The sequence below is a fragment of the Pelophylax lessonae genome (genome assembly GCF_965119305.1).
Source record: "Pelophylax lessonae genome assembly, chromosome: 5".
In the NCBI taxonomy this organism is placed as follows: Eukaryota; Metazoa; Chordata; class Amphibia; order Anura; family Ranidae; genus Pelophylax; species Pelophylax lessonae.
Window position 1 is genome coordinate 386,796,272 of NC_138772.1, and position 27,823 is coordinate 386,824,094.

The 27,823-nt window shown below is 38.4% G+C and overlaps 1 protein-coding gene across 9 annotated transcripts in view; it reads right to left on the reverse strand.

Annotated features, from left to right (window-relative positions):
• PTPRM (protein tyrosine phosphatase receptor type M) overlaps positions 1-27,823 on the reverse strand; it is a 974,793-nt gene that overhangs the window by 543,316 nt on the left and 403,654 nt on the right. For all 9 annotated transcript variants that reach the window (XM_082259726.1, XM_082259728.1, XM_082259725.1 and 6 more), the window contains exon 7: positions 9,504-9,797. In XM_082259726.1, coding sequence (XP_082115852.1) covers positions 9,504-9,797 — 294 coding nt within the window. The remainder of the gene's footprint in view (positions 1-9,503; positions 9,798-27,823) is intronic.

Below are 27,823 nucleotides of genomic sequence, written 5' to 3' on the forward strand. Positions count from 1 at the left end.
TCCTGCAATAGAGCCACTTTGCCGCAGTAAATGTATGTTAGGCAGTCGGCAAGTGGTTAGAAAGATAACTAAATTGGAATCTGTATATTATTTAAAGAATTGGGCGCGCTTTCCTAACTGGAGACTGCAGGTTCCAGCTTCAGTGTGCATTATTTAGTGCTGAGAATAAATATTCTATGGTGAATCTCTAATATGGGGCTCTGGGCAAGACAGATTACAGACTCTGCATATGTCAGAATAAGCAGCCCATTGGCTGTCCTGACCATAGCTCCCGTCCTTGCACTATGTACTGTATGTACTGTATGTACTGTATGTCAGCATGGTTGCTTTTTTTTTATTTTATTCAAAGAGTTTTATTGAATTTTATGTAGTACAGACAAAGAACACAGGGGAGACATTTACACCATCAATGTGGGTCAGTCCAGATTGGACCAACCAAAGTATTTGACAACTGCTTAACCACTTAAGCCCCGGAAGATTTTACCCCCTTCCTGACCAGGGGGTATTTTGCGATTCGGCACTGCGTGAGTTTAACGGACAATTGCACGGTTGTGCGACACTGTACCTAAGCAAATTTGACATCCTTTTTTTCCCACAAACAGAGCTTTCTTTTGGTGGTATTTCATCACCTGTGCGATTTTTTGATCATGCGCTATAAACAAAAAAAGAGCGTCAATTTTGCAAAAATAACAATATTTTCCACATTTTTTTATATGAAATTGCCCAAAAAAAATGTAAAAATCAAAATGTTTTAACATTTTCGGCCAATTTGTTTTATGCTATATATGTTTGGTGAAAAAAAAAATCGCAAAAAGCGTATTTTGATTGGTTTGCGCAAAAGTTATCGCGTTTACTGACAAAGGGAAAGATTTTTGTCATTTTTGTTGTTTTTTTTTAACGCGTAATGGCGGCGATCTGCGATTTTTTTGCGGTACTGAGACATTGCGGCGGACAGATCGGACCCTTGACTGACATTTTTGACACTTTTGGGGTTACCAGTGACATTTCTACAGTAATTAGTGCTATACATATGCACTGTTACTGTAAAATTACACTGGCAGTGAAGGGGTTAACTTTGTTTGAGAGGGAGGGGTGGTGTGTGTCCCTAGGGGCGTGATTCTAACTGTGATTGGCTGTGGCTTGAGGTGTAGGAACAATGATCAACGGTCCTACATAGTAGAACCGTATGATCATTGTTTCTACACAGGGGAGAATGACAGGCGGCTTGTTTACACTAGCCGCCTGCCTTTCTCCCTCTCCACCGACGATCGCCGAGTGACCAGCGGACATCGGGTCCGCCGGTCACACGCGCGGGGGGGGGGGGAGGTCCGTGACCGTGCGGGAGTGCGCCTCCGGCGGCGCGCGCTCGCTCCCCAGAGCCTCACAGGCTAGCGACGTAGACCTACGTCGCTCTGCCTGTGAGGGGCTGACTGCCGCAGTAAATATACTGTGAGCAGTCGGCAAGTGGTTAAGTTATAACGTACAGAGAACATAAGAGCATAATCTGTATCTGCTTATAGATGCTTAATACAATATGTCAGATCTGATCAATATCAAATATAGCATGGTTGCTTTTGTTATCCATTGGAAATGGGCATAACAGTATAACAACTCGGGAGTACAATTGGGAGACTGTTGTCAGTCTATACCAGAGAAAGCCTGAAAAAATAACAATAAAACAATACAAAAATTCAATAAAATTCATAAGAGAATCACAAGATATCATTCCGACAAAAACAGTAGGATTAAAAAGGCTGCAAACATCCTTTGAAGTTACAATAACATGTTAAATGTATTTGTGATTTTATTGATTTGGTTTAGATTTACTTCATTAGTTTTCTTTTTCAGGCTTAATTTTCTTTATTTTCACCCTTGTATCTTCCAAATAACACCCTTACTTTCCCTGGGTGGCCATGCTTACTCCTCTACTGTATCTATGGAGGAAGCCACAGTTATCACCCAGGCTGGGCTTTAAACACATCTTCCTCCCTTCATCTCCATTGCTTAGTGGGTGATTGAGTTTGTAGTTTACAGAATAAAGATATCATTCAGTTCATCTGACATGAAACGACAAGGAAACTGCACTTCTGGCAAGACAAACAGATATTTTATGTTTACTTGCTGAAAATGTTCTAAGCCTGAACAGAAAATCAATGCAGCCAACACATCTAACTACAAATATACTGCAATATCTAACAATTTTGTTGTTAGTTTTAGATACATTTAATTTCCTTGATCATCAGTTCTATCTAGTTGGCATATACAAAGTAGTTATATTTTCCTAAAACCCCCTAATTAAGAAAATAACACATTATGGCCACTGAATGGAGCAGGTGATCATAGGAAATGAACATATCTGGCGCATAACTGGGATTATTCATGATGTAAATGCTTAAAGCGTTTGTTACCCCAACACTTTATATTCCTGAAATGTGCCTGCTGTACCATGTACTTGTATGAGAAAGTATCCTGTTCTCTTTGTATTGCTTCCTTTGTGTGAAATCCCTGGTGTTCCTACTAGTCCTCTTGCTTTCCTATTACAAACTGACCCCACTAAGCAGGAAAGCACATCGTGGTCAGTTCTCTGGCTATGCTGGAAACCCAGTATGCTCTCCTCCAATGATCAGCCTTGTCCTGACATGCCCCTTCTGCACAGCCATTCACTGGGAAGCTCATTGTTCTGCTTCTCCTTCTCCCCCAGCTCTTATGCAGCTCAGTACAGAGGGAATGGGGTCACTTATAAAAAAGGGGAAAAAAACGTATGTGTGGTGTTCTTTTAATATCTATACACAAATGTTTTACCTTTAGTTACTATTTTAAACTCAATGGGTTGTTTTACAAGGTGATCATTTACAATCACTTTAAGCTTAAGATATTTGCATAGTATTTTTTTTTTTTCCACAGATCGGTTTAATTCAGGACCTGCAAGCAGCAATGATGCACTCACGTCTGCAAATAAGGATCAGACTATCATAGATATTTTAATACAAGCTGCTGGCACAGTGACAATTATAGAACAAAACGTGCAGTTATACCTATGGAGGAGGTAAGGTCCCTAACTTTTTCATACCTAAATGTAACAAAACTACATAATGTGCAAAAACAACGACTTCAAAACCCAGCTTCAGGCAAGATTGTGAAAAAAAAATCACTCTGAATATTACATAAAAACATGCTTCGCTATATTATATAACCACTAAAAGTTGAAAGATAGTATGCAAATACAACAATAACATGAGTGAGAAAGGATAAATTGTGAAAAAATCTCAAAAAGTCCAGAATGAATCCCAAAAGTGCAGGATGCAACACAAGACACTCTGGACAATAAAGCATAAGCAATAATCCACCAGGGTATTTCTTTATTGAATTCTTTGAATTGGTGTGCAAGAGAAAAAGCCTCTGCTATGATCTACACATTTTGGGTGCACCCTCAACTTTTGAGAATGACCCCCACAACAAAGTTTATATAATCCCTTTTTAATCATATCCAGGCTTCTCACATCACATTCAGAGATCTCTCCTTTCCACATTAATCTCCGCAATTGTCAAGAGCCCGGTTGTGCAGGATGAGCATATCCCTCAAAACAAAAATAAAAAGAGCATAGTGCTCACCGTGGCATATTTTATTAGAACAAGAGTAAAAGATACACTCACATAAGTAAATGAGATATTGCTTTAAAACAACATATACTGCTAATGGTTATATATTATAGCAAAGCACATTTTATATAACAAAACAACATATTTGTATTGTTAAAACCCAATGTCAAAGACACAAGATACCACAGTGCACCAGGTCCAGGACTACTACTTAATCATAGCAGGATTTTGTAAAATACCTATTTTTAGCTATGACACTAAATAATACATATATACATATCCAAAAAAGATAGAAAATAAAAAAGAACTTTAGAACAAGGCAGTGAGGGAGTGGAACATCATTAAAGACTTAATGAAGTGCTGGCTCCCAAATGGTACGTGACAACGAACCCATCACATATTCACAAATGACATCACAAATCCACACCTACACTAACTGCAGCCAATCATTATATACTGGCAGACTCCAATCCCCAGCCTTAGAATAGATGTTACTGCAGTCATTTTTCCCACTGACAAGTTCTGATGAGGTACAGAATTCTCCAAATCTTTGGGGCTTACAAAGGCTACATTTATTTCCAGATGACAAATAGGACTCAAAATTGGGAAAACATATTTTTTTTTTTGCTAAGCATTATTAAATAAAAACCTTTAAAATGTTTTTCTATGAAGAAAATATTAAAGCATGGAGTCCCATTTGCACTGTTCCCATGATTTTGACTGTCTTTTTACATTCTCAGTTATCAAATTTCCTGACAGTGGTGGAACACTTTGTTAAGTCCATTAAGTTGCAAAGTGACAGTTCAATGATTGCATGTTGACCTTGTGGTGACTAATACTTGCTGGTCCCTGACATTAATCTACTGGTTGAGCTGCTGGACTTGGACGTGGATGCAGCCTGAACAGGTGTAAATGCTGTAAGATGGGCAAAGACAAAATGTTCTACATTGCATTCCTAAATGATTTCTGTGGTTTAATTGCATTACAATACCTCACTTACTTTACATCAATAGCAGTGAAATATATTGTGTTAACCACTTGCCGACCAGTCACGTTGACTGTACTGCGGCAAAGTGGTTCGTTATCGTCTGACGACATAGACCTACGTCTCCAGACATTCCCCTCTCTCGCCGCCAGAGGCTCGCTCCCGCTGTATTCAGTTACAGCGGGTGTTGGGCCAGGGGAGGAGAGGCGGTGATCACCGCCGCTCTTCCCTGATCGTCGGGGATCGAGTGTGGAGATCTGCCCGCTTGTGTAAACAAAGCGGGCGGATCTCCTAAGTGACAGGCAGGGTAAGATTGCAGGGTTCAGCATAGCTGAACCTGCGATCTGTCCCTGTGTCACTCAATCACCTCCCCCCACACACGTTAGTAAGCACCAGGCATACATTAACCCCTCCCTCTCCAATAAAAATTAACCCCTTCCCTGCCAGTGTCATTTTTACAGTAACAGTGCATATGTATGGCACTGATTACTGTAGTAATGTCACTGGTACCCCCAAAAGTGTCAAAAATGTCAGTCAAGGGTCCGATCTGTCCTCCGCAATGTCGCAGTCCCGCAAAAAAAACCGCAGATCGCCGCCATTACTCGTTAAAAAAAAACCCACCAAAAATGACAGAAATCTTTCCCTTAATTAGTAAACACAATAACTTTTGCGCAAACCAATCAAAATACGCTCTAAAATGATAAAAAATTTTGATTTTTACATTTTTTTTTGGGGGGGGGGGGGATTTCATATAAAAAAATGCGAAAAATATTGTTATTTTTTCGAAATTGTCGCTCTTTTTTTGTTTATAGCGCAAAAAGTAAACATTGCACAGGTAATCAAATACCACCAAAAGAAAGCTCTATTTGTGGGGAAAAAAAGGACATAAATTTAATTTGGGTACAGTGTTGCACGACCACGCAATTGTCCGTTAAAATAACACAGTGCCGAATCGCAAAATATGGCCTGGTCAGGAATGGGGTAAAACCTTCCGGCCATAAAGCAGTTAAAAATACGCTCATTGAGAATTTTTTTTGTCAAAGACATGTAGCTAAATACATTTTGGCCTAAATATATGACAAAAATATATTGGATATTTTTAACTGTCAAATTAGAAAAATATTGTTATTTTATCAAAATGTTTTAATTAATATCGCAAAAAATGAAAATCGCACAGGTGATCAAATACCACCAAAAGAAAGCTCTGTTTGTGGGAAAAAAGGACGTAAATTTCGTTTGGGTACGGCATTGCATGACCGCGCAATTGTCAGTTAAAGTCGCACAGTGCCGAATCGCACAAAAGTGGCCTGGACGTAAGACAGCAAAATCCTCCGGTGGTAAAGTGGTTAAAGCATTAAGGTACCCGTTCATAGCTGCTTGTTCCAAACTGACAAAAAACGCAGAGAAAACTGCTCCAGCAGAAAAAATCTAACCACTGGGGAATTGTTGGATGCTATTTGTACTGTTTTGTGGGGGGTTCATTTGTCATTCATTAATCAGTGGTCATGCATGCCAAGTTTAAACAAAAAAAAATGCAGCTTGAAGGTCTGGTCAGCCTTAATTATTAAAAGCCCTCGTAAGTGACCTGCTTTACTATGGGGGAATGGCCTTAATGAGCAATTAACATCTCAGTCTGTACCTAATGTCCTCAGCCTTAGCCGAAAAATGTTACTACTTACAGAAACTGTCAAATGCTGTCACTGAGTAATTAAAAATGTATAATGTACATCTTCTGTACTATTTTTCAATAATCTATCACTGACCTCCTCTGTAAGGAGAACCCATGACATTAAAAATTCTTTATTTTCTCTACAAAGATACCATGTCCCTATGATATCTTCTTTGTGGTTATGGGACAGATAACAGCATGCAGTGAGAAAATTAGGTTTCATCATTCTCAGCTATAGTTGCAAGATCTGCTCTAAAATATATATTGATTTTGCATACAGACTTATTCACCAAAACTCATGCTGCCTGCAAACTGGAAAGCTCTGCCTCCAAATCAACAGGTGCCATGTTGGTCCTCTGAAAAGAGATCACTGCTTAACCCACAAAGACCAAGGGCCCTTGAGCTTCTCTACTCGGCTCTAACTGCTTTAGTAAGAAAATAAACTGTAAGACATTGAGAACCTTTTGATTTTATGTAGCTAAAATTTATTTACATGATTTAAAGTGAAAGTTTGTTTGGGCTTATAGTAGTCCTCTAGGTAATAATTTAAAATAAAATGCATACATATCCCATATTTATATTAAAGCCACAATCCAGGATGTCAGTGAGAGGTATTATTATATATGAAAGAGTTTAGTAAGAGCAAGGTATGCATTAGAAGAGGCAGGGAAGTAATTTGCAAGAAGTGGCCGCTATAGGGAAGCCAGGGAAAATAAAACCTGCTGTCTGGAATTTGTAGATAATCCAGAAGCCACACTGGTGTCAACCTGTTAATCCACTTTTGGGAGCTCTGAGGTGGGCATGAGCTGTGATGTATGTGCTAAGTCTATTTGTGGTTGGGTGTGTTATATGTATTGTGAGCTGACCTCTCCATAAATGTGACATACTACAGACTGACCCTTCTCTGTACAGGACATAGCATACTGCACACTGTTCCACTCTGAATGTTGTGTTTAAAGTTACACTATATTGTCAAAAGTATTGGGACACCTGCCTTTACATGCACATGAACTTTATTGGCATCTCTGTCTTAGTCTGAAGGGTTCAAAATTGAGTTGGTCCATCCTTTGCAGCTATAACAGCTTCAACTCTTCTGGGAAGGCTGTCCACAAGGTTTAGGAGTGTGTCTATGGGAATGTTTGACCATTTTTCCAGAAGCGCAATTGTGGTCAGACACTAATGTTGGGCGAGAAGTCCTAGCTCGCAGTCTCCGCTCTAATTCATCCCAAAGGTGTTCTATCAGGTTGAGGTCATGACTAATCCTGACCTCACTCATCCATGCTTTGTGCAGTGGTGTGCAGTCATGTCTAAACAGTAAAGGGCCATCCCCAAACTGTTTCCACAAAGTTGGGAGCATGAAATTGTCCAAAATGGTATGCTGACACCTTAAAAGTTACCTATGCTGGAAATAAGGGGCCAAGCCCAACCCCTGAAAAATAACCCCACACCATAATCCCCTCTCCACCAAATGATTTGGACTAGTGCACAAAGCAAGGTCCATAAAGATATGGATGAGCTAGTTTGGGGAAGAGGAACTTGAATGGCCTGCACAGAGTCCTGACCTTGCTAAAAACTAACACTATGCAGTGTTGATCTCCTCTGAGAAAAGGGGGGGGGGATTTTTAAGGCAATAACATATGAAAAAACAAAATAAATAAAATATGATAATTTATTGGTTAAAAACAATATATCATGTCATGAATACATGGATATAGCAGGTTCCCTGGCCAATTGTGGAAAACCACGGCAGGCCATGGATCACAAAAACATGTGACATATACAAAAAATGGAAATAAACAAAAATGGTGAAACTGTGCAAGAAAGCAAGGGATAAATAGTGTCTCTCCCACACCGGGGTGCAACCCTAGGTGAAGGAGAGCATTAATCCAACGCGTTTCGAGAGAATAAACGAACTTACAGAGTCCTGACCTTAACCAAATAGAACATCTTTGGGATGAATTTGAGCGAGCCACCCATTTTCGTCCATCATCAGTGCCTGACCCCACAAATGTGCTTTTGGAATAATGATCAAGCATTCCCATAAACACACTCCTAAACTTTGTGGACAGTCTTTCCAGAAGAGTTGAAGATGTTATAGCTGCAAAGGGTGGGCCAACTCAATATTGAACCCTACGCACTAAGACTGAGATGCCATTAAAGTTCATGTGCGTGTAAAGGCAGGCATTCCAATACTTTTGACAATATAGTGTATATTCCCTTTACTGCTAATCTTCACACTATAAATATGTTATTATGCAGAAATAATTTGTTCCACTATGACTACTTAATTACATCCCATTCAGTGAACAGATACACATAGGAAGAGACAATCACAAAACACAAATATAGTTAATGCAATTGTGGGTTTATCTCCCCATTTACTACATTTAAGTGATTATATTGCAAGTCACGGGAGGCTCTGTAGATACTAAAGACCAGACTATTTAGAATTTTTCAGTGACTAGACACTGAACATTATATATGGACATTGGGGGCTCATCAGAGAGTCTGAATACTTGTTTCTGCAAGATAAGCCTATTCATTGTATAAACACCTATCCTGCTTTAAGTGCCGTAAACACAGGCCGAATATCGGACCTGTGTCCTGTTATTATAAATTACCTGTGTCCTGTTATTACAGAGGTGACTCTACCATATGTGAACTGTGCAAAAATTGTGAGTTTTTTGGTTTCCTTTACAAATAGATAATAAAAACATATTTAATAGCAATTAAGTCATATAGCAAACTTGTGTGTAGAAAGATATCAGGAGGCACTGCAATTATCTATTCTGCAAGGGTTAAGTTACAGTACATACTGGACAGATCATCAAATAAATGGCTGGGAAGATCTATGAGCAATGCCAGCTGCACCTTCTTCTGCTTACAATATATTAAAAAGACAGTAAAACACTGTGCAATAGATATAATTTAAGACTGTATCCATTTAGTTCAAAAGACATATTCTTCCTGTAAGCTATCTTTGCATTTGTACGTCTGTGCTTCTCCCCTTGCCTTTTCCCGTAAAGCAGAACAATTGGAAGGTTTCAGATTATACTGCCCAACACACATAATGCACAATTTAAAACTCTGCTACTTAGAACATCATTTGAAGATACGAATCCTATGATTAAATATGTCAGGAATCTGCAGGGCTTCAAGGTCGAATCATTCAAATATTGATGACATGGAAAAAAAATCCAGCTTCTGTTTAACTCTATAGCACTTATTGAAATCATATTTTGTACTCACCAGCACATTTTGTTCTTGTTCTCAAAGCTGGTCCAGGGGAACCTGTGCCACCTTCTCCCGGTCGTGTTAATAGAACACTTATTTCATATTCAGTGTCGGGGTCAAGATGCCCAATCTTATAACTTGAAGAGTCCACTGGCTGGAGATCATACCAACTTCCACTGGTAGTACGATATTCAACTTCTCTTTGAATAATAGGCCCATCACCATTTATGGAGTTAGCATTTAGTTGTATCCACAGATAGGTTGCCCCAACAGAAGAAAGCTGGGGTGGTGCAATGGGCACAGGAGGCTCTGAGAAAAAAATAAAAATATGTGTACAAAATAAGTTAATTTGGTATGTCATAACCGGTACCTTTTTAAAAAGATGTGTAACTATAAATATAGCATCTTGGCCAAAAGACTTGGGGAGTAGGACCAAGTGAACATTTCATCTCACCCTTCCTATGAAGAAGACTCTAACTGAAGCAATGTTAACAATGCCATGTGGTAGGACTAGCAATAGGGGCCTATTTACAGATCGGCGATGTAACCTGTAACCTTGGTAACCCGATGTGCCTGTAACCTTGGGTTACCAAGCTTTTGATGATTTGGATCAGCCTTTTTTAACGAGGGTTCTGTGGATTCCCAGGGATCATCCAGAGGTTGCTAGTGGTTCCTTGAGTAGTGAGCAGTGGCAGATTATTCTCCTGCCTGACGGTGTCCACACCAATGCCACTCCACAGAGCCATCAGCATGTGACCAGTAGAATTTCACCTCTGGTTTCACAGGTAAGTAACCAATTGCACCAATGATCATGTTATCAGTCTGTAAAGAGGAACATTTGTCCCACTGACAATCGATATGGTGTGGCCAGAGATGTATAGTAACTAAGTAGAACTACTTCACTACTGTACTTAAGTACCGAAAAGGCGGTATCTGTACTTTCCTAGAGTAGAATTTTTTTCTCCTACTTCCGCTTTTACTTCACTACATTTTTTCAATGATTTCAATACTTCTACTCCGATATTTTTTTTTTGTGCTGCATAGTTACTCATTACAATTATAAAAATTACCACTGCCAGAACAGTAGATGGCAGGTTTCATGAAGTTCAAAACATGTGTATTATCAGCGCATACGAAAATAAATGCTACTGTATGTATAAATAAAAGCTGCAGTATGTATAAATAAAAGCTGCATTTGAAATAATAAAAAACAATATGATGTTCAAACTTTTGACTTCTTTCTTTAATAACTACATAACAAAGTACTTGTACTTTTACTTTCAGTACTTGAGTAGCAATTTTTTTTTCAAAACTACTGGTACTTTTACTTTCAGTACTTGAGTAGCAATTTTTTTTTCAAAACTACTGGTACTTTTACTTTCAGTACTTGAGTAGCAAATTTTTTTAAAAACTACTTGCAATACTTAAGTACAAAAAATGTTGAATACTTTAGTACTTCTACTCAAGTCACTTTTTGATCGAGCACTTGTACTTTTACTCAAGTATGGGTTTCGAGTACTTTATACAACTCTGGGTGTGGCTAATGTATTGTGGTATAATCATGTTTAGTAGGGGGTTACCTGAAACCTGAAAATTATTTACAGATTCCTATATGGCAAAAAGGTTCAGAAAGGCTTTTTTTTTTCAATCTAAGACTCTACCTCCGTAGTTGTCCTAGTGGAGGCAGCAGTTTTCCTAGGAATTAAAAAGAGCCACTGCGTGGAACCATTTTAGTTTTTAATGTACTTTATGCACTTTTTTTTTCAGAAGAACTAGCAGGACAAGATTCCATCAGCCCCCTTAAGACACTTACAATTTGCAATGCCTTTTCTATGACCCTGACTGAAATTCTAGTCAGCCTGATGTCCCTTAGGACTTTAGATCCTAAGTGGCCTTTGCGCATAACATGGCCTGCATACCAACTTTCACATTCAGCTTGTGCTGTAAGCATGCTAAGAAGCCATACAATCAATCTGCAATACAAGTTGCAGCTGTAGAAGAAAAGTCATATCGTGTGAATAGTATTAAAAAGTAATGAGTTTTTCCTTATATCGCTTATCTATTAGCTTTGGAATTATTTTGCGGTGTATTGAAATGAGGGGAAACTTAAAAACAGTTTATAATCAGCAACAGAAATCAGCCAATATGATCTCCTGTTAGCCACAGGCTGCTGTGTTAGTAATGATTGAGTGAATGCTGTGTGTAGGAAGTGTGTGCTGTAAACACTTCCGAACCAACTCAAAATCATTTAACATCAATTTATGTGATTAAGCTATTTCTTGAACCAGGACGTGATACAATGCCTTCATGGAGAATCCTAAGGCAAGAGTGAAGCCATGCTGAAATAAACACATAATTACTTTCAACTTCTTCCAATATTTTAAGCACTGCTGACCGTAAATGCAAATTGAATAGCAAGGTCAAAAGGGTTAGAAGATATAGCATTTAGGTAACAGCTTTTCCGGTATTTCAGACCCACTGCCTTCAATTACTTTGTGAAACCCCAGAGCTATTTGCTGCAACTTGTGCATAGTGGATAAAACAGAAGCAATGAGCCAGTGCTATCCTGAAGGCTAAACAAAGCATAGGGACAGCTGATTCTTAAACAAAATGTATTACAGTGCAGCCATATGCACCTCAGATTTAGCTAGCACGTTTTCAATCTAGTAATGTTAATAGCTTTAGAGAGGTTTTCCCCTTGTTACATACATTTATCCAATCTTGACTTTCATTTCTTCAGAATTAAAAAATAAAAGTGTCTAGTTCTGCAGGATTAAGGTTTTTTATGCAAACACTCATGCATCTCACCCACCTCATACTGTTAATCATTTTATCTGTAAGTAACAATCTGATACAGAGCAACAGGTCTTCTGTGCTCATTATTGGGTATTTAGTTGCAGAAAAATTGTACTGCCACTTAAGGATTGGTCAGGAATATCTTTGCAAGGGTTCCTGCTGAGGGTCAGCTTAGGTGTACAATTCCAAAGCTGCAGATACCAATAATGATTGGATTCCTGGTGTGCAATGTATATCTCCTTAAATCTTATGGACATCACAATGTCATAGTTTGTAAAATGTTATGTTTCAAAGCACTTTGATTTAAGCTGGAATGAATGGAAAAAGGGAAAGGGGTTTCAAGGGACCCCATTTTCCTACTTTTTCCTCATGGGAGGGCTGCAGATAGGCAGTTTCCAGCTCCCCCCCGGTATAGAGCGTTTGGGCGGGAGATATGGAGGTGGGAGGTTTCTGATTGGCCAAAATAGCTGCCTGCGGGAGGTCAGGTGACCAAAGCTTCTGGAAACGAGGCAGGCTATATATAGGAGTGGGTGCGAGGGCGCGGAGTCAGTCACCTCAGAAGATCAGCCGGAGAGGAGCTTCCCGCCCACCCGCCCATATATTATTAAAGTCACGGCCTTATAAATTTATGTGGTAGGGTCACCTTTTTCGAAAGGGGGACAAAAATATGGAGGTGTCTTTATATGGTTAAGTGATAACCCGAGGGTCAAAGCTGGGTAGTTGTGTTATGTATTGCAAAGTTATGCTAATGGTAAAAGTGAAAAAATTATTGATTGATGGATTAATGAGTTAATTAATTTATAAACCAATAAATAAAGGCCATGGCCAAGTTATTATCCAAAAAGCTGTCTGGTGTAAGTTATTTATTATATCTATAATATAGATGCTTGCCATCCCATTTTCATCAAGTAGGTAACCAGTCTATATCAGAGGTTCCTAAATGTTTTAATCCCAAGGACCCAAAAGAAAAGATTGTTACTGTACTGGGACCCAACGAGAGAATTATTATGAAAATGTCAGCAAAGCCAAAGACAGATAACAATGGGCACTTAACACGATGCATATTGCCTTCAAATCTGTGAGCTTTGATAAAAGAAAATTTTTATTGCATTTTCTTTTTGACGTTTTAACTAGCACAGGGATCTCTTCATCTCACAACATCATCTGTGTAATTCCTTCTGCCCCCATGCTTTATTCCCCCATATGTGTCTATGCGAGTGTTTCTCAACCAGGATTCCATGAAACCCAAGGGTTCCTCCAGAGGTTGTTAGGGGTTCCTTGAGCAATGAGCAGTTTCTGCCTCTCAGATAAGTTCCCACTGGCACCATTAATCTTTTTAGCTATCTGTAAGGGGGTATTTCTTCCCAATGACCACATGTGTAAGGATCATTCTTCCCATTGACCATCACTCTAATGTATCATGAGTTGTAGATATAGTCATTTTTATCAGGGGTTCCCTGAGACCGGAAAGTTATTTCAGGGGTTTCTCTGTGTTGAAAAGGTTGGGAAAGGCTGGTCTATGCTGTCAATCATAATTAGTTTAATTGCTTCACTGGTTATGAGAGGGTGTTGGTAACATGGGCAGGAATGTTTATTCAATTTTCATCCCACAGAAATGAATACTCTCTGTGATACACTACAGTTATGCTTTTAGGCTACGTTTCAGACGTATCATTCCCCACTGATTATTGTATTAGACAAATTAGGCTACGTTTACTACAGTCATGTGGTGACCCATCAAAAAATGTCCACAACTCATTTTGGACCCCCACTCTCAGTTTAAGAAATACTGGTCTACATTCACAAAAATGTCCTACAGCTCAGTTACTATGTGGTATATTACCAAGTCAATTATATTTGAGAACTAAAATGAGAACATGTACTTATATATGTGGTCCACTTTGCTGCACTAAAAATAGGTGGATATCACAGTGCTGTCAGTACAGAGCTATACAGTTATATATACTGTATATATCAGAGACAGATAAAATTTTTTTTTTTTTTTTCCGGAGGGTAGGGTCTGAAAAAAGCTACTGTTGAATGTGTAGCAGGCTTTCAGGAAGAAGGCTTGTTAAGGGGGAGGTTATGGGCAATAACCCCTTGTTATTTCCTCCCTGATCCTAATGAAAATACCAAAGGTGTTTTTTTCCAGACAGTACATAGAAAATAAGGTATGTGCACCATGAATAAAGGCCCAGTTCAGTCCCTAGTTGTGAGACCTTTCGACCAAAACAGTTACCCATGGGACTTTCGTCCGAACTGCACCAGACATCAGCAAAACAACAGTAATTTACCCACTTGCCTAGCCGAATGACTGCTACAGCATGGTCGGCTAATTCTGGGAGGGCGTTTAATGACGTCCTCCCAGAATCGTTAGCTTCCCGTTCACTGGACCTGGATCATCATGGATCGTGATAAAGGGTCAAGGACAGCAGCCCTTTACCAAGTGATCGATCCGTTCAATGACGGAGCGATCAGTTGTCAACAAACCAGTGCATCTCCAGTTCAGTTCTCTCCTCTCCTTGACCACTGTACACGATTGGTACAGTGTGCGAGGAGAGGAGGAAGATCGCAGCACTACTCACCCATGCCTCAATTATGCCTATCTGTGCCTCAATCATGCCTCATTCATGCCAATCTGAGCTTTATTCATGGCCATATGTGCCTCATCCTTGCCTTAATCATGCCCATCCATGCCTCAATCATGCCTCATTCATGCCAATCTGTGCCTCAAGCATGACCATATGTGCCTCATCCGTGCCTCAATCATGCCTCATTCATGCCAATCTGTGCCTCATCCATGCCTCATTCATGCACATATGTGCCTCATTTATGACCATTCATGCCACATTCATGCCTCATCTGTGCCCACCCATGCCTCATCCGTGCTCACCCATGCCACATCAATGCTCATCTGTGCCTCATCCATACCACCTCAATGCTCATCTGTGCCACATCAGTGCTCACCCGTGCCACATCCATGCCACATCAGTGCTCATCTGTGCCACATCAGTGCTCATCCTTGCCCCACCCATGCCATGTCAATGCTCATCTGTGCCACATCCATGCCACAGGTGTGCTCATCCGTGCCACATCAGTGCTCATCTGTGCCCATCAGTGCTCATCCGTGCCATGCCAGTGCTCATCTGTGCCACATTCATTCCACATCAGTGCTCGTCTGTAAAAAAAGGTGTGTGTATACCCAAGCTAAGGTTCTATAAAATGCTTAATATTGTGTGAGTCCAAATAGTGGGTGTTTAGAAAGCTGCTGCTGGAGTGAAAGGTTACCTCAAATGATGCTACCTCATATAATCATCTGTGCCACATTTATGCCACATTAGTGCCCATCTGTGCCAAATCCATGCCACATCAGTGCTCACCTGTGCCGAATCAGTGCTCATCCATGCCGAATCAGTGCTCATCCGTGCCACATCAGTGCTCATCTGTGCCCCATCTATGCCACATTAGTGCTCAGTCATGCCTCATCCATGCCACATCAGTGCTCATCCGTGCCATATCAATGCCACTACAGTGCTTATCAGAGCCCTACAGTGCCTCACAAAAGTGTAATGGGTAGTCAGGAAATTTGATTTGTAATTTTATGTCCTAGGGAACCTGGTGGTGCTCCCTGGATGTTGGGCCTCTGTATCTGGCTAGGCCGTGTAAAAGTATCACACATGTGGTATTGCCATACTTAGGAGGAGTAGCAGAATATATTTTGGGGTGTAATGTTTGCTATGTACATGCTATGTGTTAGAAATATCTTATAAATGGACAACTTTGTGTAAAAATAAAAAATGTGTTTTCATTTTCTTTCCACATATTCCAAAAACTTGTGGAAAAAAATGACATGTTCAAAAGACTCATACTGCTTCATAGATTACGTGTTGGAGTGTTTGCTTTCCAAAATGGGGTAATTTTGTGCGCATTTCCAAAATTTATGAAGAAAAATTACTAAATTTGAAAAATGTTATAACCGAATCTAAGAAAAAAAATATATATTTTTTTAAAAAATGTTTGCCCTTTTTTATTTATAGTGGAAAAAATAAAAAAAACCCAGTGATGATTAAATACCACCAAAAGAAAGCTCTATTTTTGTGGAAAAAAAAGGACAACATTTTCATATGGGTACAGTGTTGCATGACTAATTTGCATGAGTAATTGTTATTCAAAATGTGAGAGCACTGAAAGCTGAAAATTGGTCTGGTTAGGAAAGGGGTAAAAGTGCCTAGTGGGTAAGTGGTTAAAAAAATATATTTTTTTGCTTCATATACAAAGATTAAAATCAAGGATATAATTCCATAAAGCATAACAGAATATAATGAATAATTACATAGTACCATGTATAAACATCCAAATAACCAATTGGTTTCCTGTGAACTCTCGAGGGATTTTGTGAAACAAAGTTCACTTCTTTAGGAGACAGTAACACTTCAAAGGATATCTGTAGCCTCTCTATAGCCTCTGTAGCTTCGCTGTGTATTTTTTTTCTAAAGGTATGAGGCTGTAAACCACTCCTGGGAGCAAATCAAAGGAGGTTAGAGATAACTAACCTACCAGAGAGTGGAGAGGAGGACACCAAGGTTTTTCACCTCAAAAATGGGAAGTCTGTAATTGACCAGTTGGATTTTAAGATGTGTCTCTCCGTGGAGAGTTAGAATAGTAGCTGCTGGGGTTCACTGTACCAGAAGTGCTTTGGACCACTCTTGCTTAGGGGGTCATTTCAATATGGTAAGCCTTAAGTTTGGCCACTGTGGTGATGTGGAGGTGACACAAAGAGCACAATTGCGAATATCACTCTTGTAGACTTGCACTTTATATGTGGTGCATTATTATTATATTTTTCACTATTTTGTCACTAGACATTCATGCTTGTGTATTTTACCCTGTTTGATGTATTTTTTTGGGATGTCACTAGCAATATATTTTTTGATTGGCGCTACACTTATTTTTTAATGGGTAATGTATTGCATTGATAATGTATGACAAAATTATGGTTGCTTAAGATTTTTTTGTAATGTCACATGTATGCTATGTAACAATTTCTTTGATTGAAAACTTAAGAATACAAATTAAACAAAACAAAATATTTTTTTTTTTTTAAATTAATCAGTATATTTTTTCAAATGATCAAATAAAGATGTGCTTTCAACAAATCTGATTATAACTCAGGCTGTCCATAAGAGTCCTGTTTACGTTGTAATTAAAGCCCCGTACACACGTACCGATCGTCGTCATACAAACGTCGGCGGACGAAAGATCTGCCGATTGTACGCTTGTTAGTATGGTGCCTCCGACAGCTGTCTGCGCACATTCTGCGGACAAAAGTCTTTCTTGCAAACATGAAAATTTTTGTATGCCGACACCAGAACGGACGATTGTTCGCCAGTCAGTACAGAATTCTGCCGACAGACCGCAGATTTGCAAGACTGGGCATGCTCAGAAAAGAAAAAACACAGGGAAAGTTAACCATTACATGACATCACTTCTGCAGTCAGCTGAAGTCGGCGGACAACATTCTTGTGCTGTCTTTGCACTTTTCAACAGACATCGACATCCCGGGGAGAAAAGACGAACGTTTGTATGACGACGATCGGTACGTGTGTACGGGGCTTAAAAGTTTTTGCAATACCACACAATACCAGAACAAACTATAGTACAGACCGTTATTTTGCTTTTTCAATCTGTTACTTTTAACAAACAATATCCTCTTGCTGTCCTTTTATTATGGGCTTCAAAAGAATTATAATCTTCATAATAATAAAGAAAACAGAAACGTAAATGTGCTTGTTAATTACAAGAGGGTGTTCCAGGGTTTTGTTAAATACCATTATGTCTTTAAATAAGACAAATAAATGGCAGCATAAATACTACAGGCACATTAAGCACATAAGTGCAAATTAAGAGAAATTATCTATCAAGTTTTCTATTTTCACAACCTAGCAATTTAATAAAATGTTATCAGACAAGAAATAAATGGAATAGATGGGCCTGTTGCTCAACATGTTATTTTTGCTTAAAACCAAGCACAGCTTTTTCCCGTATCTCTTTTGACTGCATGTCCTTTAATGTTTTTAGAGGACAATTTCACTGACATTTTGCTAATACTTCTGCAGAATGAAAGATATTATACTGCAGCACAGTCCTAGCAGAAGCTTTATCTTTTAATGTCATAATATTTTTCATGTTTGTGATAAGTAAAACATTTTATCACTAAATAGGGCTTACTCGGTTCTTTAACAAATACAAGAATAACATTTAATCGCTTTCTTTCAAAAATACAAAGAATACTGCAGATCTTACTATTTCAAAGAACATATAAGAATCCAATATTTCAATAAATGCCTCGACTGCTTTAAAAATGTGTTCTGATATAATCTTGAATCCTCCTGCTGGCTTAAAATGAAAACGACTAAGCTGCAGAATAAATGTAAGGGTTTTCTTTTTTTTTTTTTTTAATTCTTCACACAATCAACAAAGTTAAGTTCTTGCAGAAGAAGCCAAGCTTTGAATAGAAGTGGGTCATGGGTGCTACAGATGGCTTCCCCTACATGCCCTCTGTTAAATGCCTCAAACCAACATCTAAAAGCTGAAAGACACCTTGGCTCTCCTTGTGTGAACTCAATAAGCAGGTTGAACCCTGCAATAATCGGATGTCTTTTCAGACAGGGCCATTAGAGTGTTCTTTGTCTGGTTAATAATGCACCTGTGACCAGACTGATATTAGAAAAAGTTTAAGCAGTGAACCATATGCAGGAGTCTAATATGCTTTTCCAAACGCATTGAATCAATACTGCCCTGCTGCTTGCCTTTGCACATATGTATTTTAATAACAGCCAAGATCTCTTCTAGCATTGGAACAATTAGATCTTGTATACCATGATGTAGGATTCACATGCACTGAAGGCGTTGATAACACAATGTAACTCATAAACAGCAATATCTGTAGCCCCCAAATTTCTTCAAATGAGACTGCTGTTTATTTTATTTTTTTTTTTTCATTTTAGCTGTCAGTAACATTATGTTACTCTTCTTGCTCCTGTTGGCATATTTGCTATGTAGAAACAATGCTATAGTTATGAACTTTGGTGATCATTCTCGGACTCTCGGAAAATACATAGTAATACAGAAAATTGTATTTGTTAAAATAAATAGAACTCACTTTTACAATAATAATTGGTTATCTATTTACTTTTTAGATCATACTTGGTAATTACATGACCGTTTCTGTAAGATACTGGACTCTATTGGTGGGATTTCTATGCATAAGTTCCTAGGTTTGCATGCCGGGGGGAATCTATTCTACTTGTTGAATAAAAAAAAAAAAAAAAAAAAATGTATTCGCAAACTCTTTCTATTATTATTATATATACATTTCATTTTGTGGAAATTGCGTATTGTTTGAAATCTTTATTGCTATTTCTTTACTCTTTGTAGAAATCTTTAATAACAACATGAAAATGAAAAAAAATGCATCATAGAGAATGCACTGTTGATGTATCCAAGAGATACAAGAAGCCAGGGACTAAATGAGCCCACCTATCTCTATCTATACCGAAAGTATCACTTTTAAGTAGACTATTACTTTAAGCAGGCCCTGTTGTCAGACCGGTCATTTCAACAGAAATCTTCCCATAGGATTATATGTGCTTTTGTACTAGGCACCACAATCTTGGATGTGATGTCAGTACCCCCATCAGAATCAGAGCCGTCACTCTTCAGGCTCTTCTTCCTCCTGGCAAGGGGCAATATCTCTATTGTAGGTGGTTGGCCTGAGCATTGGATCGCACTCATTTAGCCAACTCAGGTGCTGTACTATGAAATAACTAGAACAAAATGGACTTTATAGGCACAGATAAAACTAATTACAAAAGATTTTTATTATGGAATATACCAAAGTTTACAATATATACAGAAATTCTTATCAACAATGTTAAAATCAGACACAAAAAAAATATATATATTACAGTTACCTAAACCAAACCATGAGTGTGTATCCCTATTGGAAGGGGAAAAGGCCCCACAATAAACCCTGCAAGTTTGGTGCCAAAACTGATCGGACAAAGGTCCAGGCTCTACATGTTTTGCGACCTAAGGGTTTCTTCAGGAGCTCATCCAATAATTCCTCAACAAATGTCCACACAAGATGATAGGTCATGTTTTTATTATAGATAGACTAGGGGAGGGTTAAAACTGATATCAGTTTTTTTTTTTTTTTTGTAATCTGTGTTTTATTAGGGAGATTGTCTTTCACTTCCTATCTTGTAGATGCAACATGATGTGAGAGGACATCTTCTTGATCTTCCCAAGGGATATGCCCACTTAACAGTTGCGACAGGTGCAAGAGTCACCATTGCAAGATTTCCCCTCTATTCTTGCTCTGGGGGCAACCTAAGATTTTGGATTTACCCTCACTTTCATTAATGGATGTTGGTAATCAGGTCAATAAGAGAAGATGAATCTCCCTATGGGGACATAGACAGAAATATAATCTGAACATGGGTTTAAACCATCCACCACTCTACCAACCTATCTAAATCTAAAAAAAAAATAAAAAATGCCTCTAGTCAAAATTTGCTCCATATTATGCCGTGCTTTGATATGTTCCACTGTAATTTTGTTGTGTTAGCTATATATTTTTTACAGGGCAAAATATATTACACAACAAAGTGCAGCAATGTAGCAAAAACTACACATAAAAATACATTTAAATGCAGCAGGGTGCAGTTAAAAACTGTTAATTCAGCTAAATAGTGTTTTGTAACAAATTGTTAATTATATTAAGAAGATTTTGGGCTTACAGTCAGCTTCTGATCATTATTTTATAAGACATCTTACAAACCAGAACAATGAACATATGGTTATTGTACACTGTCCAATATCTCTTCAGTGTTACTTTTCACTAATTGCTTACTGAGCGAGGTCTGTTATATGAATATATTTATTCCCCTAGATATTCTCCCTACATGATCCAAAACTGTCAGTCCATCAAAAAATGATTTTTTCAGTTTCTGGAAGATACTGGACTCTATTGGAAGGATCTCCATGCATAAGTTCTTAGGTTTGCATGCTGGGGGGAATCCATTCTACTCATTGGATTAAAAAAAAAAAAACATATATGTAACCGCAAACTTTCTGTTATTATTATATATGCATTTCATTTTGTGGAAATTGCATATTGTTTGAAATCTTTATTGCCATTTCTTTACTCTTTGTAGAAATCTTTGATAAAAAAAAATTGAAACGAAAAAAAAAAGAGATACAAGAAGCCAGGGACTAAATCAGCCAATTGGCTCTATCTATAACTAAAATATCACTTTTAAGTAGACTATTACTTTAAGCAGGCCCTGTTGCCCTGTTGTCAGACCTGTCGTTTCAACAGAAATCTTCCCATAAGATTTAATGTGCTTTTAATTTATTTTTGCATGTAATTTAGCTATAAAAACTGCCCTTGAGTAGACATCAGAAAGTCCAGGCACTGCTGCTAGGCACCACCAGCTTGGAAGTGATGTCAGTACCCCCAGCAGAATCTGAGCTGTCACTCAACTGACACTCTATAATACTCCCCTATACATAAGTGGCTTTGTAGGGAGGTGAAGGGAGGGGCAAAGGAGCTTGGCCAGCACAAATATTAAAACATATCTATGGTCAAATGGAAAATAATATATTTGTTTCAACTTTGTATTTCCATTAATTATAGCCTGCTGCTATTTATCTGTGCAAACTTGAAGTTTGTAAACCTACTTTGTGAAGATCCCCACACATTTACTTCCTTGAATTCTTTAACATGTACTCACTATGCTCTGTGTGTGTGTGTGTGTTTGTGCACTGATGTGTCACACATTTCACAGAGCCTGTTGTTCGAACCACAGAGGTGCTTAGAGAAGGAGTTTCAGGAGGCAGGATCAGTACAGGAATCACTTCTTGCAGGCAGCAAGGTACCATGGGATAAGTAGTCTTAGAAATTTAAAGTAAATAGCAGAGGAAAAGCTGCAATGAATGCAGGGAATAAAGGGAGTTGTGGACAGGGATTGCCAGCAGACAGGCACAACTCCCAACAAGAAAGGAGTTTTTTTACGTAAGATTAAATTGGATTGTCAAAAATAAATTTTGTTTGCATTTTTATTACAATGCTGATATTATACAATTAAAACATTTGCTGTGACCATACATTTTCTTTAAAGTGATTGTAAAGTCTTGTTTTTTTATTAAATAACAAACATATTATACTTACCTATATATTAATAAGAAGCGGCGCTAAATCCTAATGGTGCAATCATGAATAATCATATGGTAAATATTGTGGCATGAAAACAACTAAACATGCAATGAATAAAATATGAGCAAAATATATCATTACAAAAATATGTAGAAAAAAAATCAATCACATTAAAGTGATATAATGAAATAGGTGCAAAATCCAGTGTTAAGTGAACTTAAAAAAATCCTTTCAATGAAAAAGTATTTTTCAATAATAAACAAGTGTCCATAAAGTGCAAAAAGGTGTATAAGTAACGTTGATTGATGAAATCCACCACCAAACACCAACACTTAGCATACGCTTCTTACCAGATAGCGTGGACCATAAATTATAATGGTCAGAAAAACACTAAATAACCTGGTATTCGAGATAGGCAATGGCTACTCAGCAGCAGCTCCAAATGGATCGGGAATAAAAAAAAAATGAACAAGCATAGTGAAGCCTACTAACATTTCAGTCCTTTTAGTTAAAATATATAATAAACACCTTCAATAAGTTGAAAACAGGCACAAACGAGTCAAAAACCAGCAGACTGTCAGCTCTTGAGAAAGGAATGCCGTGAGTAACGGCTAAGCAAGCATGATGTCTTCAGTAACAGCCAAAACCAGGTGCGTTTCGTCATCAGTGACATCTTCCCAGTGGCAGGCCAAATGTCACCTGCTCTGTGCAGAGGTGTTGGACAAAGCAGCCCAGATCCACCTCTTCTCAGGTCTCTCTTTGATGCTCCTGGCCCCTCCCTCCTGTCGAGCAAGCAGCTTGAAATGGGGGCACCCAAGCTGAGTTGCAGCTCTGTGTGTTCATTCAGACATGGAGGAACAGTTCACCTCCTCTCTCTCCTGATTGGCTGATTGACAGCAGCGCAAACCAATGGCACCGCAGCTGTGTCTCAGTCAATTAGGAAGGAGAGTCCTGGACAGCTGAGGCCCTTGTGCACATCACTGCATAGAGATGGGGCTCAGGCAAGTATTAGGGGGGCTGAGGGGGGTTGCTACATACAAAGGTTTTTTTATCTTAATGCATAGAATTCATTAAGATAAAAATCCTTCTGCTTTTACAACCACTTTAATTAGACACTCCCAGAAGAGGTGATGGCTTTGATGTGCAAGGAGGAGGGGACTATCTAGGGAAATTACTCTTCCTGGTGTAGACATGTTTTCCAGCAAATTCAAAGGCATTTGGAAAGTGAATTAATTTATGGAAAAGAAAAATACTACAAGCAAGCTTTTTCGTTTTAGCTCAGCGCTTCACAAGAATGCGGCCCCCAGTTCCCAATGTAACTAACTGAACAGACCTGTTTCACAATATCAGTAAAACTATAATTAAAGAAAATTAGAACACCAGGCCTCTGGATTGCGCACCCTAAGGATGTTATCTTCTCATCGACTAAATCTCTGGATAGTCTCTGCAAATTAACCACATAAACCTTCTGACCTTCCATCGCTCTATCTCCATTTATTTTTTAAGTCAGAAATGTGCTGATATGCAAAGTCAGCAATAAAACTCTACAATAACCTTTTCCCAAGTCTCCAAGATGTATAGCACATTTTTCTACCGCCACTGATGTGTAGTTATTAGATGGTAAGGGTGTAATAAATATTATTAATGAAACCTTTCTTCCCTTTTTTTATTTAGTTTTCCAGCTAGTGAATAAAAGCTCTGAATTAAGAAGCTCATAATAGGATATGTGTTTATCACTAATGGTCTCCACGACCAAACAACAAATTATTTTTTGTATAAATTTGAAGCTACATTTACTGTGGAGACTCCAAACAACTGTAGATCTCACAAACTCATTTACTGTACATGCCCACTTAAAATCTGTCAAAACAAAAAGTCATTTATAAAAGAATAATTGGTACTCTGATTATGCTAGTCAATGAAAATCATTATATTGTCTAGGATGCATATCGCTAAAGCCTAAAGGTTTCTAAATAGATAAAGGCATACTGCAACTTGCTGCTGAAGTAAATATGAAGAATGTTGAATTTCTTTTTCATTTTTAGACATACAGTAGAGGTTAGAGAGAAGAATATACACTATTATGGCCAATAGATGGAGCTGATGATCATAGGGAATTAATACTTATTAGTATTAGTGGCCATAATGGGGTATTTTCCTGATTCACTCTAATCTGTAAAAAAAAGAAAGACATTCACCCTGGAGATAAAATAGTTTAATGACATTGGTTTTTTCCCCCATTCATACACAATGAATGTATATGCAGTTTCACTGGTCAAATAGCTCTGTTTTTATACATACCGCTTAGGATTGGTTCACACTAATCCGACTCAAAGTCGCGGCGACTTTGGGCGACTTCATCGCGGCTTGCAAACGACTTCTCATAATAGAAGTCAATGCAAGTCGCTCCGACTTCGCCAAAAAATAGTGCAGGAACCTTTTTTGCGACTTGAGTCGCTCTGATTAGAACGATTCCATTGCACAGCATTGGGAGCTACTTGTCAGGCGACCAAGTTGCCTGACAAGTTGGAGTAGTGTGAACGGGCTCTTAGTGTACCAGGTACACTTATACAGAACGTGCACATTGCCTATTGGAACCCCTTTGAAAGTTTTATGTTTTTTTTTTTTCTCATAGAACACTAAATCTTAGTCGGTTTATTGTGTTTATTCACACTGATCAACAGAAATATACTCTTTAATTAAAAAGTTAAAACACATCTCTGAAAAGTGATTTAAATAAATGACAAAGAAAAAACAGAAAATTATTGAATGCGTAAGTGTACACTCCCTTCAAGTTAGTATTTAGCAGCTGTACTTTGTATCAATCATGGCCTTACATATGTGTGAATAGGTCTCTATCAGCTTTGCATTACTTGACACTGCATTTTTCCTAAGAGAAGAAAATATATATATATATTTTTTTCCTTGCAAGCAGTGTAAGTACCTTCATTTGACCTAGTATCAGTCTTTTGCAATCTGGAGGGCGAGAAGAAGAAACAGTACAGTTCCCCACAATGGGACCCAGATGGCAAAAAAAAAAAAAACTAATGGGAATTTTAGCTCTCCTTCACTCTATCCAAAATGTATTTTTTTGTATTATTATATTTGACTGAATTTCTACTTAGAATTGTTGAATTCTTTGCACATTTAGTTTTAGTTTTGGATAACTGGGAAAGGGTTGAAGCAATTTTATTGTTTCAATTGACACAAGAATAAAGGTGATTGCCGTAGCTTTGCAATTAGTTAAAATCATATTATAAAAGGCATTAAACCTAAAGTGAAAACCAAACAATATCGCCTCTCGTTTTTATATGTGTGCCTAGCAGGGCCTTGCTAATGCCCTGATGCTCATAAATTACATGTCAGAATACATGCAAAAGAAAACTTAATTACAATACTAATATGGTTTAAAGGTACCTCATATGTCCTATCACTCACAATGCCCCCATCAATGTACTGTAATTGATAAGACAATAGAGGTACCTTTAGTGTCTTCTACAAGTGATGAAACCAACTTTTATGTTTGTGTTCCCGTGAGTACCTCCACCACCCCTGCGTGCATTCTCTCATGTTAAAAAAAGGACCTTTCAACAAGCACATATCTCTTTAAAAGCCAGGATGGGAACTATCAATCCTCCAAGGGTGGTATCAAGGCTTCAAGGATCAATCCACAAATGCAGACTCAGGGAAACACAAAGGAAAGCACATAGTGCTCACCATAGTGTAAATATTTATGCTACAAGGACATCAGAGCCACTCATCTTATTCCGCAGGCAGTTCTTATTCCTCAACAGGAGTCCTCCCTGTGCTCCTCTCTTCCAGAGTGTTACATCTTAAAGCTGGAGTTTATTAGTGAGATTAGGTTTTACATATGTACAGTAAGTGTGATTTTATTCTGTTATCAAATATTTTACACTACAGAGAGCACTATGTGTTTCCCTGAGTCTGCATATGCAGATTGATCCTAAAAGTCTTGATACATTTATCACCATTGGAGGATTGATAGCCCCATCCTGGCTTTAAAAGGGACATGTGCTTAAAACAGAGTTCCAGTCATTTTTGTGTATATTAAAAGTCAGCAGCTACAAAAAGTGTAGCTGCTGACTTTTAATAAGCATACACTCACCTGTCCTAGGATCCAGCAATGTGGCCATCTGAAATCTTGCTTCTCTCCCCGGCGCCAGCATTACAAGTGTGGGCACCCGGCTGTCACAGCTTGCAGCTTCATCGCGCTGCACCATCTCAGTGGTCAGGCAATCGTCTGGGACCTTTGACATGAAGATTGCAGGGAGGGAGGGGGAGAGGAGAACTTCCGCTCAAGTCACCTACGCGGCCCAAGTGGGAGCAGGTACCTGTCAAAACTAAGTACCTGCTCCCCCACCAAAAAATGACATACCAAATGTGACATAGGAGGGGGAAGGAATGCTTCCCCCTTTAGAGGCAGCTCTGCTTAAACATTCTTGTTAAATTGTCTTTTTTTTTTTTTAAATGAGAGAATGCCCATACCCAGATAGCAAGCAATTGAGCTGCAAGTTTGACTTGCTAAGCTATTGCTAGACTTGCCAGGCTTCACAAGATTGTTGCACAATTGTAGCAAGTCTGCATTGCATGAATCTAGATCAACTTTCTTTGCAAACATTCTGTAAGTCTGCTGCAAGTTCGGGTTCAGTTATGTTGTACAATAGTCATCCCACCATAGGGGTCACTGTGACTTGCATAGCTCTTGCTGTAGACTCACCACTGCAACGTTGCTCTTGCTAGAGTCTTGCCACACAAATTTGCTACAAATTGGAAAAGTTCAACTAGAACTTGTGCTATAAGTGCTCTACAAGTGTACAACTTGCCATGAAAAAGGGGAAGCAAGTTACCAGACTTACAATTCAATACTGCTATAAATTTGTGGCAAGTTATACTTGTTATCTGTGTAGGGGTGGTGGTGGTACTCAGTGGGACACAAACATAAACATTGGTTGCATCACTTTGATTGAAGACACAAAAAAATCAAGGATTATTGGTTTTGGACACTATTGTTTTGTGGGGTTATCATGGATTTGTGGACTTTTGTGTGTTGGAAAAATGTTTAGACTGTCAGTCACATTCACTTGATACAATTTGCACGTATAGGTTAGACAGTGTTTATTATTACTGTCTTTAAAGAGTAACTCCACTTTTGTTGAGAAAAAAAATATTCCTCTCTGGGTGATCTCTGTACATTGCAGGGATTTTACCTTTTGTTATTCTGAAGAAATTCTTGTTTGTCTGTGTCTGTCTGTGGTAAGGTAATCTAATGGGAGTGGTTTCTTAAGTATAAGCCAGTTAG